The sequence below is a fragment of the Temnothorax curvispinosus genome, unplaced genomic scaffold, assembly GCF_003070985.1.
Source record: "Temnothorax curvispinosus isolate PA1 unplaced genomic scaffold, ASM307098v1 QBEX01013997.1, whole genome shotgun sequence".
Taxonomy (NCBI): Eukaryota; Metazoa; Arthropoda; class Insecta; order Hymenoptera; family Formicidae; genus Temnothorax; species Temnothorax curvispinosus.
Window position 1 is genome coordinate 106,191 of NW_020223777.1, and position 15,688 is coordinate 121,878.

Genomic DNA, 15,688 nt, shown 5'->3' on the forward strand with positions numbered 1-15,688 from the left:
TAGAAGTCTGTAGAAGTGTGTGCTCACCACGTGTTCTCGCATGTTCTCTCTTTCTTGATTTTTTATTTTATATGCAGAAAAAAAATCAAACCTGCTTCGTATGAACAATGGGTGAGTATAAAAATCGATTAGTTTTTCCGATTAATTTTTAATTCAGCTTCCGTCAAAGTTTCGATAATTTTTTTTATTCGCTATATATTCATATATATATGTTTGACTTTCATCGCTATTACATATATTGATATATTTTAAAATATATTAAATGACAAAAAAATATACATTATTCTTAACAAATATTAGTTATTTAAAAAAGTTAAACGTAAGTGCAGCGATAAGTAATTTTTGCAATTTTTCTCGTTTCTTCTTTGGTGCTCACGATATCTCAGATTTTCTCAAGAATCTACCATTAATAGGTGTTACAAAACACCTGCATATTATTGATGTAACATAAATCCTGTTTAATTTATACAACTTTTTAAAACATTAAAAGAGGTTTATTTTTAATGCCCGATTAAGATTACTTTCTGAAATCAGTATCAATGTAATTCTAAATTATCTTTACTTCTCTCTGAATGAAGATAAAAATATACGAAATTCATTTATTACTAATCAAGAATTATTATTGAAAATTGTTAAATACAATTATTTTGTAAAATTAATTTTGATCACACTATACGCGCTGATTATCATTCGGCTAACAAATAGCGTTTGTATGCTAATGTATTTTAATGAACGGACAAAGTGCTGGCTATACTTTTGATTGTTAGTACTGACAAAGTGAAAGCAAGCAAGATAAACTTAGATTATTAATTTTTACAATATAATTATAATAGATATTATAGTACGCAGCATTTTTTAGCATGTGCTAAAGAAAGCTCAAAAATTATTATTCTCCATATCTTTCATTTTCTTTCAGAGATGATAGATGATAGGAATGAGATACTAAATTGTTATCCTTCACATTGCACTGAATATCCCTACCTCGGCAGATTCGTCGCAAGAAAGGATGATATTACCTTCAGGTATCAATTTGTGAAGAAATTTTGTGGTCTTGACAATTGCGCCGACAATAATCCTAACATATATAAGTATGTCGACTATATATCTGGGATACCTAAACATTTTCCAAACTATGGAGCAGATCTTCCACAAACGTTCGTTATGGTACGTATATTAATTTCCTTATATTTTCTGTTATTTAATTGTCCTGTAGAAAGTAATTGCAATCTATCTTTGTGCTACAAAATTTTGTAACATTTGACACTTTCTGATTCTTTAATACAGAAAAATTATGGCGTGGATATCTCAATATCCCCATGGCGAGAGGAAGCAGAAGTTGATTATACACCAAGGGATATTAGGAACAAAAATATCAGTAATTATATCGGTATGTAATATTGTTTGAATTCATAAAAATGAAATATTGTTAAAGAAGATACGCTTCTGTGGAAAAGAAATTATAATTATATTTTCTGTTTTAAAGACATCGCGTTTGATACATGTGCATATCCAGTCAGAATTTCTATATACGAAATATATAATCCTGGAAATGTAATTAAAATTTGGGCTCAAAAACCTAGTGGTCAATGGGATCTATTGTGGAAGGGATCGCCTCAGATTGTGCCCCAGACATCAAGACTATTTTCGCCACCATTGCGAAAGTGTAACTTCAAAACCAGAACGTTCAGACTGGAATTTAAGAACACCATAATGAATTATGAAACAGCGATAGATGCTGTGATGTTTATTGGAACATCGAAAAAGATCTATTCCAAAAACTTTGGAGAGAGTTTAACTGATCTGCTAAAAAGAATAAACTGCACAGCTCTTCATCAGGAGGATGTTTATAATTTGACACCAGATTATAAAAATGCACACTCGGATATATGCACTCTTCGAATGAATGTTTCTGAATATTGTATTATTTATGAAAGGTATTACAATCGTCGACATTAAGTAATATTCAATATTTTTTTATTTTCTTAATGATAAAAATAAATTTGTCTTGACTTTATTTGCAGAAATATAAAAGAAGTTTCCAGAAAATGTTATGGGGAAAAATGTTATCATGATTACAAACGTACAAAAGTATCTTGGAAAGACATCCCTGATTATGTTTCCAGGATATTATCTTCAAAACATCATAATCAGAAATTATCAAAAAATGATCTTGGTTCTTCAAAGCGTACAAAACTCTCTTCGGATGAATCCAGAAAGCTGTCACATTACAGTTTATCTATCTTTCCTGTAAAGTATCCTAAAAAGTCTATTTCTCATATTTATTGCGATGCTATCTCATGTATTAAAGTTTTATATTTTATTTTTGCAGGATGAAATATTACTAAAAATATTAATGAACTTGGATTTAATGACATTATACAGCATGAGCTGCGTAAATAAGCGCTTAAATAAGATAGCACAGGACTCTAGACTTTGTACATGTTTGAACGTGCGAAATACCCGCGATATGCCTATTATTTATATTAATAATATATTTAATTACTTTATACCTAAATGTAAATATTTGGAACGGGTAGATTTTACACATAGCGACTTTTCTATTTCGCTTTTCGAAAAATTTCTTAAGAATTGCGGGAAGCATTTAACACACTTACGATTAGGTCAATGCAGATCTGTTAATGATCATGTCCTACTCAAAATTTCAACAATATGCAAAAAATTAAAAGGTATGTATACGAGCGCGCGCGCGCGATTATCAAGATTATAGGTAAATTGTTTCTGACCAATACATATTTTTCTTAGAATTAGATCTAAGGGGATGTCGAGACATTACGGAAGAAGGCTTTTCATATCTCGAGAATCTAGATGGCCGGCTGGAACATTTAAGTCTTGGTGTTACATGTATAACATATCAAACTCTTTGTAAAATACTGCAAAAAAATCAAGGAATGCGTGAATTAAATTTGGAACGGTTCGAACGTGATCTTACATTTTCATTTGAATTTTCGGAAGAAGCCTTAGTGTATTACGAAAGAGTCGCATTAGAGTTGAGAAATTCGTGTCGAGACTTGGAAAAAATAAATTTAGCAGGCGTATTTCATATTACACCGCAAAGTATTAAAATCCTTGGTGGCTGTAAGAATTTACGAAAAGTGAACCTTCGGTAAGTATATGTGCTACATTTTCTTTTAAAGTACATATTACCATATTCTTTATTGAAATTTGTATGTTTGCTTTTCTAGCAAGCATCTTTAAAAAGTTACATTGATTTTCTATTTGCGATTGGAGTACTGTAATACTTATATAATTTTGTTACAGAATCCCGTACAATATTGATGAGTATAACTACTGCAGGTTATTTTCCTCCTGTCGAGAGTCCTTGGAAGAAGTCCATTTGAGCAGGATGCGGTTCACCGATTACGTTTTGAGATTACTAGCGCAGTGCAAAAACTTGAAACAGTTATATCTTTATAGATGTAACATAGCGTATAATTCATTTCTAACATATTCTATCATTTTCGAGCAATGTCTCGAATTGCAAAAATTTCATCTTGTGTGCTGCAATATTAGTCGCTGCTTGGCGAAGCAGTGGGAAAAGCAATACCCACACGTGTCTGTTCTCGTAACCGAAACCCCGCGTATACTCCCTCGCTTGAACTAAAGATCATTCTCTAAAAAAAGTGGATTTTACTATTATTTGTTCCCCTCTAGACCATACAACTTTTGACTGATATATTATTGACTGCTAGATTCTCTCAGTTTTTGATTATATACAGTGGCGTCAAAATCAAACATCGGAACATTTCAAATATATATTATTTCTTTCTTATCATAGTCAGTCAGTTATAATTTATGTCGCAGGTTTTTTCTAAATCTAAAATATATAGTCTGTAAAACTAATTTTCCTAATGACAATAAATATAACATAATAACGATCTCTTAAACATTTGCAGACAATTCGAATATATTTTATAAAAAGGGTAAAAAAATGTTTCTTTCTTAACATACGAGCAACAAAGTATATGGTAAAAGTAACGAATACACAGTGCACGATACGCTATGCAGATAGCACTTTATTAGAGAAATCAAATTTCCAGAATTGATCTGGTACATTACTACAACGAGTCGCTCGTACGTTCTCATCGCTATGTAGTTTAGTACCGTCGAGGCAGAGACCAGTTTCCACATGTATTATCCTGCCGTCCTATGGTTAAAAATAATAAATTTTAATCACTCGTGAATCGTACTGCGCTTATTAATGTCGGAAATTAATGTAGCACCTTCGTCAATACCCATTCCTTTCCACCTTTTTCACTGTTGCAGTCAGACATTTGAATTTGCGCATACGATTTTGAATCAATATCCAATATTCTCCCACATGTTTCCTCTCTCCGTAATTCGCCGGACTTGCTCAACGAGAAAAACTAAATTGCCCAAATATAACAAATCTTTAGATTTAAACACGAGCACAGATGCGTTAACGTTATTGTAATCTGTATCAGTATTTACATACCTGACTTGGATATAACTTGGTGTGACAATTGTATAAACCTAAATTGTACGGTTTATCTTCTTCACGTTGCAGATTGTCTAAACACAGTCGTCTATTGCGCAATTTGACACGGCCGTAAGCTATTGCGTTTTCATCGGGAATGAATTTTTCCGGGTAAACATTGTCGAGATACCATTTAAAACTTTTACATTTGAGCTTTCTCCGCAATTCCAAACGTTTGCTTATGTCGCCAATGAGTTTTGGATTGTCCTACGGATATTATTTATCTATACAGATGCAAAGATCTTGATTACATGATATTTTAATCTCACCTTGAATTCACTACGATGAAGTAAAAATAATCGTTTATATTCATCCATCCATACAAATGCTAAACGGGCAGTATTTATTCCGTGAGTATCTTTATCGTTTGGGAATTTATATGGATGAAAGTTTCGAAATATATGGCCAACGCGAGAGCAAGGAATTATTTCTAGAGTACCACCGCACTGCCAAATCTGTTGAAGATTATCAATTTATCAAAGAATATAAAATCTCATTAAACCAATATAAAATTTTTAGCGTACATGCTTGTAGTAATAAACCTACGTCATATAATTTTAATGTACTTGGAGAAATTTTACTCACTCTGAAGGATATCTCCAAATTTTCGCCTCCCCAGCCATCCATCTTATCGTCATAACTACCAATTTCCCAAAAATATCTTTTATCAATAGCAAATAGACCGCCTGCCATAGTAGGAGACCTAGTTGGCGATATAGGAGAGGAACGCGACTCGATCTCGGGTTTCTGAATATTTATCCACGTGAAATGTCCCGACCATGTAAAACCACCAACTTGAAAGAAAAACGCCTCGTTATCGTGGAAGTATTCTAATGTCTCCTCGGAAATGTTATCAATTATTGGCATTAGTACAGCACTTTTATTCTCCTTTATTCGCTGTAGCAGAGGTTGTAACCTGCATTATGTTAAAATGCATGTATTAATAAAGTTCTCTTTCTCTTTTGTGTAAAGTTATTTCAATATTTCTGATTTAAAAAATCAGATATACGAAAAAACAAGTATCTTCTAATTAAACTGATATCACAGATCAAAATACCAGTCTTTAATAACTTCGCAATGTGCATCCAGGAAGACGAGAACATCGCCCCTAGCAATTTTAGCCCCATGTAGACGAGCACGTATCAATCCTTGTCTATACGGTAATCTCAGTAGCTTTACTTTGGCGGGTAAACGCGTCGAAAGATAATAATCCAATTGTCCCTGAAGTTCTTCTACAAATTAACACAATCAGAAAATATATTTTACATACAACATTAATTATTTAACACATTGCATTCTGCCAAATGGTTACATCATTCTTATGTAATAATTCTTGTGTAACGATTATATTTTATAAAAAGAGCATTTTATGGCATTTTCGAATATCATTGCTAGATCTAAAATAATGTCTAATAATGTAACATAAATAGCAGATATACAGTTTAAGAAATCACCAATATGTTGATTTATATATTAGTTACATTAATTTTGATACCTTCCTCGCTGTGATCGTCCACTAAAATAATCTCTTTTAATAGATTTGGCGGAGAACCCTTCAAGACACTGTGCACTGTGCGTAACAGAACGCTCCATGGTTCGTTATAAAAAATAATTATTATACTAGCACTTGGTAATAATCTATCGTATGTAAGATTTGCACATCTGAAATCAGTAAATATCACATTCATTTAGAAATACAAAAGAGAAAGGATATTCTATACGTACATCTACATATATTTATGTAAAAATATCTTTTCAAACGCTATGCGTACTATGCACATTAAAATCTTACAGGGGGTTGCGTACATCTGGTAATTTTCTGGTCAACGATATCTTATTTGAGAGGACGACATTCAACGCTTTTTTCGCAAGTGCCGCTTCACCTAGAACCTTATCTCTTCCGTATAGATAAGCGGGTTCTCCGTCATCCCCAAGTCCAGGTACAACGTTGCGTTCCAATTTTGATATCTGCTGCTCATATCTAAAATATTAATAACTAGTATATTATTTTAATTTAAAATTTTAAAAAATAATAATTAATGTAAGATTTATGACCAGTCTACAATGAGTCGTTAGTCGTTAGTCAGATGTCGGAAGAAATAGTTATAAGCGTATTGTAAGCAATCGAAGGCCTGTAATCGGTGATCGTAAGAGATGGCATTTGGCCAATCGCTTATGATTGCCGATTACAGACTTCCGATCGCCTTATGACACGTTTATGACTTTTTTCGACTCTCTTCCGACATCTGACTAACGACTCATTGTAGACTGGCCATTACAGATAAACAGATTGCAATTGCAACAGAGTTGAGAAAAGTAGGGTCAAACTAGAGACCCTCGAATTAGAGCCTGGCCATAAGACAGCCAGTTTTTATTGTCCCGCCAGTTCTGTCAAAAGAGAAAGAGAAAGAAATATGAATGTATATCCTTCTCCCTCGCAGGATTTTGACTAAAACTGGCCGGTCTCTTATTATAGAGTCTCTATAGGTCAAACAAAATTACCTCTCCACCTGCAACCTCTGTAATGCAATATCCACATCTTTCTGCCTCCGAGAGTTATTGCCATTCCTCGGGAATGGAAGCTGCTCCTTGTAAACCCTGGGATTGTCATTGGCACGAAATAATTGCTTGGCAATTATCAGAATACCGATTATGTAAAATATGCAAAATGACAATTTCACCAGAGACTTGCGGCGGGTAAGCGCCATTCTCTCTCTCCTTCAGGAATATACCGTCGGACGTATCATCAGATGTACCGTCAGAATATACCATCCTGACGTGAACTACCGAACAACCGGCGGCATGCCAGCTGTTGTAATTATTGTTGATAAGACACAGCTGTCAGTTGCGCTAGGTTATGGCGGAGCAACACTTGTCGGATGAGCGAGGTCCTATACTCCGCTCATATCACGTGCACATCTGCAACAGGTGAATCAAAGTACAGCGTGAAAGCGAGCCACTTTGTACGTACATTCGTAAAAAATATCGCATTAATGCGGCGGAGACGTCACATATGCTGCGATATTAACGCAATGTGTGCCGGATATACTCACTCGCTTAACGAACGTAAGGAAAAAAGGACGAAAGAGAGGAAAAGGCTAAATTTAAGCATGTATCAGCGCCTGTGTAATGGAACCGCTCTAACCGGTTGTGCATTTAATATACGCGTGTCTATCTCTCGCGTTTTCTTTCTCTCCTTCTTTCATACAAGTTTGCGGAATTGAGCATATGGGTGGGTCATATCAACCCAGCTGACAGCCAGATCTGTCATATAATGGATTGTGAACTGCTGCAAGTGCAACAAAAACAACGCCAAGTACGATAACGGCGCAAGTAATGATAACGGCGGAAATCGTGCGAAATCTGCCATCCCCAATTTCGTAATCATTTGAATAATATATCCCGTGTAAATGACGATTACGAAACGACGGCTTCTGCTCGATCAGGCTCAATGTAGATTGACGTCAGTCAATCCGTGATATTCTGCTATTCGTATCTGTTGACAAACTGATGATATATCCGCTAACATATTTTGCTTACTGAGAATCTCGAGCATTGAAATTATCTTAAATTGCTCCTTATATTAGAAAGAAGGAAAAATAAAAATTTTGTAAAATTTATACATAAAATCAATACTATTTACATTTTGCTGGGTAAAAGAACTTTCTAAATGTACATGTGCATATATACGCACGTTTACATATAAGTTAAACTTGTATTTAATTCATGCAACAGAGTAAACGTTATTAGAGGGAAAATATCGTAACAATAGAGAGTGTCCCAAAATCACTGGATGTCTTTTTAATATAAGGCTCTTTGGCTAAACGCTTTTAATCTGTGGTAGAGTTTTCCTTGGCCGAAATGTCGAGGAAGATCATTATCTATTGCAACTTTCTCTAATCTTTTGTATTTTACATTTTTGTAAGCCTGAAATTCGAATTAAAGGAAATTCCATCCGAAATCAGTTAAGAATGCACCTTTGTTACACATTTGGCATTTTCAGATGTAATTTGCAAAAGATTTTTTTTTTTTTTCAATTATTTGTAATTCGAAAATTATTGATGCCTCAACATTTTTGTCGAAGACAAATTGATATTAGTTTAGCCGAGAAATCTATTATTAAAAGAATCCAATAACGTCGAGAAAATAAATTACGACACTTGTCTACACACATAAGGGAAGGATTACAACATTCTAAATGCAAAATTATTCTACAATTTCTTCTAATTTATTGTCAAAATTGAAACACTAAAATGTTTCCTGTACATAATATTAGCAGTCCCATCTCTTCTAATAGTCCCCTTTGTAAATATATCATGCAACACACACACACACGCACACACAAATAAAACCAAAGTGAAAGCGGCAAAATTAAGAATTTCTAGAATTAGCATTGCGCATTGTTTTTCTCTCTTTAGTAGAGGAGAAGAACTTTTCAATATCGGAAAATGATTTGCCCAGAGTTTCAGGCAGAAAAAAATATACAAAAGCTGTACCAGTTAGAGATATGAAGCTAAAAGAGAAAAAAATACCCTCGATAGTCATGCTTTTCAAAAGGTACGGATAGCTCTTTATCACAGCAAACATCATTATGTAAGCGAGAGAAACCATGAGACCCCCACCAATACCACGTATGGACACGGGTAATAGTTCCCCGATCATTGTCCACGGTATGACTATAAATCCAAGCGAACTAGTGCAGATGTAAGCCAACACGAAGAATAATAATAGCCACTTTTGATCCACCGTGGTTTCCTCCGTATTACCATTTTCATCGTACGACAGCGCAAAATGCATGTACATTCCAGAAAGAAACATAGAAATGGCCATTCCAATCCCACTCAAGATGCAAAGAACTCTCCTGCCGTATTTTCTACTACAAAAAACTGTTACTATACTTATAACGAATCGAATGATACCTAGCATAACGAGCGCGCTGTGTTCGTTAAAATTCTTGCCAAATGTTCCACCCATTTCGCGAAAAACTGAAATGGCATAAAATATGATCACATATGAGCCGGATAGTTGCTGCAGTAAAAAAAGGAAGAAAAGTATCAGCAGAGGCTTATAGGCTGCCGGGGATGTAAACATGTGGTAATAATTTTTTATGGCTACTGCTATACTTTTTGGCGCTTCGTCACTCGCCCCACGACTTTCGCAAGTCTCCATAATTCGCGAATATTCTTCCTCATAAATCTAGAAAATTTAATTTATTCGTTGACACTCTGAAATTCTGAATGTGGACAATGCAAAACACTATATTGTACTCACTGTTTGCCTTCTGTTAAGCCGTTTCAAACTGTGTTTCATTTTGGAAATTCGTTTCTCATTAAACATGCCATTTTGAAAGCACATAAGCCAGTAGGGACTTTCAGGTATAAAGTAAAGTATTGAGAAAATACAACACTCTAGCGCGAGGAAAATTATAGTCATTTTGCGCCAGTCTAGCATCACGGCCAGACAGCAGGTAATCAATATACCTAACGACACAAACACGGAAGTAAGGCACAGAAGCATCGGTCTGACTTGCGGATGTGTAAGTTCTGATATGTAAACCAAAGCGACGGTTGTTAAGCCTGCTGCGATTCCGGCTACAACTCGAGCCGCATAAATAGTAATTAAGGAGTTGGCAAATAACAAAGAAACCCATGATACTGCTGCGGGAACGCAAGATAACAGACAAATTGTTTTGCGTCCAAATTTATCCATCAGAGGCCCAGCAATGATGGATCCTATTGGCAATGTTATTGTAACTAGACTTGCTGTAGAACAAAATAAATGCAAAATAATACATAATATTACTAACTACAATTCTAATTGTCTATCGATTACTGTACAGCACAAGCCACATAAAACTCTACGCTCTATAAACTGCACTAATTTTCTACTGAACATCTACTGTATTCCTTAAGCGCAAATAAATTTCAAAGACTAACCGATCCAAGATCCTTCGCTCTCGGTTACTTTTATATCAGAATTATCTGATTCTAATCCATCTAATAAAATGGTACTGTAAGCCATGTTTATACCAGCCTTTATGTTTATACACTGAATCATACAGCTTGCAATAATCTAAAAGATGATACATAATAATTTATTTATTATCTATTTTAGCCGCTGTATTAGTCAACTAGATTCTGTTACACGATTTATAGCATTCATTGTGCCTGTGTATTTTGCTACGCCTGTGAAAATATTGAGGACTTACCTGTGGCATTATATCTGCCAATGTAATTTTCTCTTTCGAACTTCTATCGGCGATCCGTGGAAGAAAATTACTGCAAAAAATTTAAATTTTCTTCATTTTTTATCATCCGCCCAGGGTTGTCGGTCTTTAAACCAGTATCTCGTCGACGTTAAAACCAAGCAAAAGAAACAGAGCAAATAACGTTAAATACATTCAAATTTAAACGTAAAAATTATTTCTGCAGATAATTTATAAATTGTACGTACAATAAAAAAATATTCATATGTATTTATATTGCACAAACACACTTCGTTCATTTTACCTGACTTCATTGCGAAGTCTCTCGTTAGGTTCCATAACTGTGCGCGTCTCTCCTTCATCGATTTCTCTTGTTTGATTCATTTCAAATAATAATATCAAAACTTGCGAAGATATCTCTGAAATATAAAAAGCAGACAGTAAAACAATGAAAAAGAATCTTTGATAGAGGATGAAGGTTATGGGTCTGTTTCTTTTTAGCTGCACTAGAGCTGAACCAGGCTGAACAGGTGCATTTCACTCCTTACTGCACCAGTTCAGCCAGTGCAGCTCGAGTTCCAAATCGAACTTTCGATCTGACCTAACCTAACTCAAATTCAGTGTCGGGTCGAGTCAACAAATTACAGGAAATCGAAAACGCTATTTATTTATTTCCATATATAAAAAAAATACACATTCTGTCGTCTACCGTTTCAGTTGAGTAATGGTGATACTGAGTTAAAATTCGTATGAAAATGCAAACAATATAAAATGATAGGGCACACGATTTCACGGGTATTAACGAAAATATTGTCAGCATTAGCTCTGCGAGTGTAACATGTGTAATGAGACATGGGAGCAGACAAATTATATTACGTTTGTTTATATTTTACATAATTACAACGGACGAGGAATCTCAGTATTGCTAAAGTAAGAAAGACTTCATCGATCAATATGAATTGAGCGATGGCACCTGCAAAGGACAAATGGATCAGGCGTTTTATAATTACCGAAACGAGACGGCACAAGAAGGGCTTTACAATTTACAAAGTTATTTCTATGGTACGATTCTATGGTACACTTGGTAATATTGTATTTTCTTCCTGCATTTCGATATTAAGTCTCTTATCTTTTTTCTTTTCTTTTTTAGGTATTTCTGAAATCCTCTCACGAAGAGGTGTCGAAGGTATCCGTATGGAAGCGTTACAATGATTTTAAAAAGCTGCACTCGGAACTTAGTCACTTACACAAGCGTTTGGGAACAAAGGAGACGTTCCCAACTTTCCCCAAGTCGAAATACTTTGGCAGATTTGAGGCTGAAGTTTTGGAGGAGAGGAAGAGATACGCTCTTAAATTTTTGGAATTTGTAGGACGATACTCGTACTTATATTCGAGCGATATCTTTATAACGTTCTTCGAAACTAGTCACGTAGATAATTATACTAATGATTGCGCACATTCCCTGAATTCCGATACGTCCGAAGACGATCGTATTGCTGCTTTCGGCGATTCTGCGCTTGTAAATGATAATACAGTGCAAAGCACCCTTCCGGCTCCATTGAAAGCGTCTCGCAATGTATCGACAAATCCATGTTCCACTTTGTCAAGCGTCAATCGTACGAACAAGAACGAATTGACGGTGTATCGGAGAAAGAATGAATCTCATGGCAGTATTAATCTACAGAATGCCAACGTTAGTAGAGAGGAACAAAACTGTAAAACGGCAAAATTGCAAACGCAAGATGCTATCGTTAAACATTATGACGCGCATCAAAATAAAAATTTAGATAAAAGCGATGCGGCGACGCTCGGCGATGCGTCAGGATTTGATTGTCTGAACAACAATATCAGTAAACTTATTTCAAATTACGATACACACCCTGTAATATTACATAAGGAAGCAAATGTTTCCCAGGCGCGGACAGATTCTACGCAATATCTTTTGATAGCTGCCGCTCATATAAGTGCAGCCTTCACGCATGAATCCATAGCGGAATACAAGGAAGCTTTCGCACAGTACAAATTGGGAATATCGTGTCTGATAAACGGTGTGCAGTTTGACACAGACAGCACAAGAGTACCAAGCATAAAGGATAAAATATCAAAATACTTGGCTAGAGCTGAACAATTATATAACAAGCATTTAAATTGTAACATTTCAGTAATACACAAACCGATATCAGAGCTTCAATATTATAAAGTGCTTAAAATAATGAAATCCGTGATGCTTGTAATGGATATACGTTCAAATTGTAACAGAATAATCAAGGTAAAAGATTCTTAGCTACATGTTTGAGATACAAAGTTACTTAGCTATGTTTCATACAAAAGTATTATTTTTTAAATAATTTTATTATAAACAAAAACTTTATATAAAAGAACATTTTATGATAGTGATTAAATGCAGTAATACATGTAGCTTGAGAAAATTTTAATTTCTAAGTATAATTCATAATTTCAGACTGTAGAAAAATCTTGTATTTATGAAGACAACATAAGCAATTATGTGTTACGCAACCAAGTACCTTACATGGTATATTTATGCGCGTGTATTGAAACTGAGACTTCTGTATTTTTAGTCCTCCAATATGCAAGGTACAGTATGATAATTTTATCTGTGATATTTATATTTTGCACCTGCACGAGACCGTATCGGACTACCGACTGCAAAGGCCGACCCGACTGCCGACTGACTGGATCGGCCAACTCGCGTTTAAATTGGAATCTATTTTTCGAGTCGGCAGTCGATAGTTTGATACGGGCCTTTGCAGTCGGTAGTCTGATATGGGCTACAATATATCATTGACTTATATATTTTTTTATATTGTGTTACAGTAGTGGAAAACTGTGGGACTTTGTAAGACTACATTACAAAGTATCTGACAATTCGTGTAATGTAATTTCAAATCACACGTATAATAGAGATATCAGTGGACAGGCCAATAGCAATGAAAATATTCGTGGACCAAATAAGGCAGATGAAGTTACGGAAAACAAAGTACAGGAAGATCATCAATACGCGACGGATATTCAAAGTGATAACTATATAAAAATGCCTACTATACAATTGTTAGAAAAGTCGCAAGAATTATTACAATCTGTTAACGCAACATTGAGGAAAAGCAACTCTATCGCAAATCGATTAAATGAATATAAAGAATTGAGACATTCAGAAAGTATACCATCGCTGAATACAAAAACTGTCACACAGTTCTATAAGGAGACAGATCTTACATTATCTAATACTCATCGCAACAAGTCACCAAATCTTAATAATATGAAGATAGATGACATCATTGTTGCAGAAAAGTCTTCGAAAAACAGTTTTGTAGAGAACAAAGATCCGAAAGGCGATAATTCTTCATTAATGAACAGCAACCAAGATCCAAATATGTCGAGAAACATTTGTGGATCTATATTAAATGGAAGTATGGCTCGCGATTCACTAAAAAATAATAAAATAGATAATTTATTGCGTAACAACTCTACTTCGAGGATTATTTCAATGCAGAACGCGTCGACCAATAATACAATACACATCTGTGAAAATAATAATACTGAAAGCATATCCAATCACATAAATTCATCAAACATTAATTTTAGCCCTAATGAAACGCAATATTCGCATTTGTGTAAAGAGAATAATGTAGATGAAGAGCAGGAGTTTTGGCGAGTGCCGGAAAGTGTAATTCGATCATGGGCAGCGGAAATTCTTTTAGCTTTAGAAGCACTTCATCAACAGAATATCCTGATTCTCGATTTCAAACCCGATGATATTCTTCTCGACGACGCAGGACATATCCGGCTTACTTATACCATACCGCGACACAATGTTGAATTGTCTAAACTAATATATCCATATTCGTCACCCGAGTCAGTAATGTTTTCTCCGACTATTCCCGTTACGTCCGCCACAGATGTTTGGAGTTTCGGAGTTATTTTGTACGAGCTACTTACCGGCACCGTATGTAAAAAAAAAATTAGATATAAAAAAATATATACTTTAACAACACTTTAACAATAATAAAGTCCAATTTTGTTTCACAGATGTTTAGCAGGAAACATCCAGGATCGTTTCATTCACATTCCACAATTAACATTCCTAGCAGCTTATCGGAAAGTGCAAGATCTTTACTAGGCGGCGTAAGTCTACATTCTGTCCTACTTTTTGACATTAGTCTCTTGATTTAACTTTATGATGTTCAATTTCAGAACTCTATTTTGTTTAATAAAACTTTTTGTTGCCATCAATATTTGCTATGCACTCGCACATGTGCACATAATTATAAAAAGTGATAAATTATAATGTTATTTATAAAATTATTGTTGCAGATGCTGAAATATCATCCAGAAGAACGACTAACAGTAAATGAAATAAAGCGTCATTCATTTTTTGCAAGAACTGATTGGTTGAACATGATTAATTCGCAAACTTAATGCTAACATTATTAAGAAATTAATCAATTTTACATTTGTTGTAATAGTTATAGCATAAATATTTATTATTATATAATGAAGGTACAAATTTATTTTACGGCCAAAAATGTATTTCAATATTATGAAACAAGCTTCACTTAAATTATATATTTAAAAATGTTGATTTTGTCATAATAATAAAACTTATGTTAGATAATTATTTAGATCTTGCTTTTTCACTTCTACTTATCGTTGACATACCATCAATAAATCTAGTTGTAAATAAAACATTGGCATTGTTGAACATACCGTTCTTTAAGGATACAATAATAAATTGCGAATGTTTAAAATGTCTCTTTAACATTGTACCTATGTTTTCTGTATGTGAAAGATCCAAGGCGGCATCTACTTCGTCCAGAATATAAAGCGGTGCAGGTTTATAAAGAAGCATAGCCAAGACTAATGACAAAGCAACTAGGGATCTCTGACCACCAGATAATTCTCCTAACGACTCTTTCCAGACACCTGAGAATCCAACTTTTACTTCTAAA

General features: G+C 34.5%; 4 protein-coding genes across 7 annotated transcripts in view; 2 read left to right on the forward strand and 2 right to left on the reverse strand.

Annotated features, from left to right (window-relative positions):
* The window catches only part of LOC112464169 (F-box/LRR-repeat protein 4-like), a 4,181-nt gene extending 168 nt beyond the window's left edge, over nt 1-4,013 (forward strand). Inside the window, exons 1-8 of one of the 2 annotated variants that reach the window (XM_025031008.1) lie at nt 14-111; nt 917-1,164; nt 1,285-1,387; nt 1,484-1,934; nt 2,022-2,247; nt 2,330-2,687; nt 2,764-3,124; nt 3,280-4,013. In XM_025031008.1, coding sequence (XP_024886776.1) covers nt 108-111; nt 917-1,164; nt 1,285-1,387; nt 1,484-1,934; nt 2,022-2,247; nt 2,330-2,687; nt 2,764-3,124; nt 3,280-3,622 — 2,094 coding nt within the window. In that variant the 5' untranslated portion in view covers nt 14-107 and the 3' untranslated portion in view covers nt 3,623-4,013. Of the gene's footprint in view, nt 1-13; nt 112-916; nt 1,165-1,284; nt 1,388-1,483; nt 1,935-2,021; nt 2,248-2,329; nt 2,688-2,763; nt 3,125-3,279 lie in introns of those variants that run through there. The other variant, XM_025031009.1, reaches the window with a different exon arrangement.
* Nucleotides 4,008-7,952, reverse strand: LOC112464170 (polypeptide N-acetylgalactosaminyltransferase 1-like). The gene is made up of 10 exons (XM_025031010.1): nt 7,570-7,952; nt 7,019-7,435; nt 6,309-6,497; nt 6,012-6,178; nt 5,574-5,748; nt 5,102-5,432; nt 4,786-4,971; nt 4,475-4,723; nt 4,242-4,385; nt 4,008-4,165 (listed from the first exon to the last, which is right to left on the reverse strand). Exons 2-10 carry the CDS (start codon nt 7,222-7,224, stop codon nt 4,019-4,021), a joined length of 1,794 nt encoding a protein of 597 aa, XP_024886778.1. The 5' UTR covers nt 7,225-7,435; nt 7,570-7,952; the 3' UTR covers nt 4,008-4,018.
* A 770-nt stretch (nt 7,953-8,722) lies between these two features.
* On the reverse strand, nt 8,723-11,209 carry LOC112464171 (facilitated trehalose transporter Tret1-like). Of its 3 annotated transcripts, none has more exons than XM_025031011.1 (5): nt 11,026-11,209; nt 10,725-10,794; nt 10,453-10,588; nt 9,788-10,278; nt 8,723-9,712 (listed from the first exon to the last, which is right to left on the reverse strand). In XM_025031011.1, exons 1-5 carry the CDS (start codon nt 11,103-11,105, stop codon nt 8,888-8,890), a joined length of 1,602 nt encoding a protein of 533 aa, XP_024886779.1. In that variant the 5' UTR covers nt 11,106-11,209; the 3' UTR covers nt 8,723-8,887. The 3 variants fall into 3 exon arrangements, with proteins under 3 accessions (XP_024886779.1, XP_024886781.1, XP_024886780.1); XM_025031013.1 differs by having other exon boundaries at nt 11,012-11,103; XM_025031012.1 differs by having other exon boundaries at nt 10,970-11,060.
* Nucleotides 11,210-11,343: 134 nt separating this feature from the next.
* Nucleotides 11,344-15,239, forward strand: LOC112464168 (ribosomal protein S6 kinase delta-1). Its single transcript, XM_025031007.1, has 7 exons — nt 11,344-11,437; nt 11,628-11,783; nt 11,872-12,990; nt 13,183-13,316; nt 13,557-14,685; nt 14,769-14,864; nt 15,054-15,239. The coding sequence occupies exons 2-7, from the start codon at nt 11,688-11,690 to the stop codon at nt 15,156-15,158; spliced, it is 2,679 nt and encodes an 892-aa protein (XP_024886775.1). The 5' UTR covers nt 11,344-11,437; nt 11,628-11,687; the 3' UTR covers nt 15,159-15,239.
* Nucleotides 15,240-15,688: the final 449 nt, after the last annotated feature.

Coding starts and splice junctions, on each gene's coding strand:
- LOC112464171 (XM_025031011.1), bottom strand. CDS start 11,105: ATGAATCAAACAAGAGAAATCGATGAAGGAGAGACGCGCACAGTTATG. Junction 10,795..11,025: donor AGACTTCGCAATGAAGTCAG/GTAAAATGAACG, acceptor AATTTTTTGCAG/TAATTTTCTTCCACGGATCG. Junction 10,589..10,724: donor TGGCAGATATAATGCCACAG/GTAAGTCCTCAA, acceptor ATCATCTTTTAG/ATTATTGCAAGCTGTATGAT.
- LOC112464168 (XM_025031007.1), top strand. CDS start 11,688: ATGGCACCTGCAAAGGACAAATGGATCAGGCGTTTTATAATTACCGAA. Junction 11,784..11,871: donor TTTACAAAGTTATTTCTATG/GTACGATTCTAT, acceptor TTTCTTTTTTAG/GTATTTCTGAAATCCTCTCA. Junction 14,686..14,768: donor ACGAGCTACTTACCGGCACC/GTATGTAAAAAA, acceptor TTTGTTTCACAG/ATGTTTAGCAGGAAACATCC.
- LOC112464170 (XM_025031010.1), bottom strand. CDS start 7,224: ATGGCGCTTACCCGCCGCAAGTCTCTGGTGAAATTGTCATTTTGCATA. Junction 6,179..6,308: donor CCAGATGTACGCAACCCCCT/GTAAGATTTTAA, acceptor TACTGATTTCAG/ATGTGCAAATCTTACATACG. Junction 4,386..4,474: donor CCAAGTTATATCCAAGTCAG/GTATGTAAATAC, acceptor TGGGCAATTTAG/TTTTTCTCGTTGAGCAAGTC.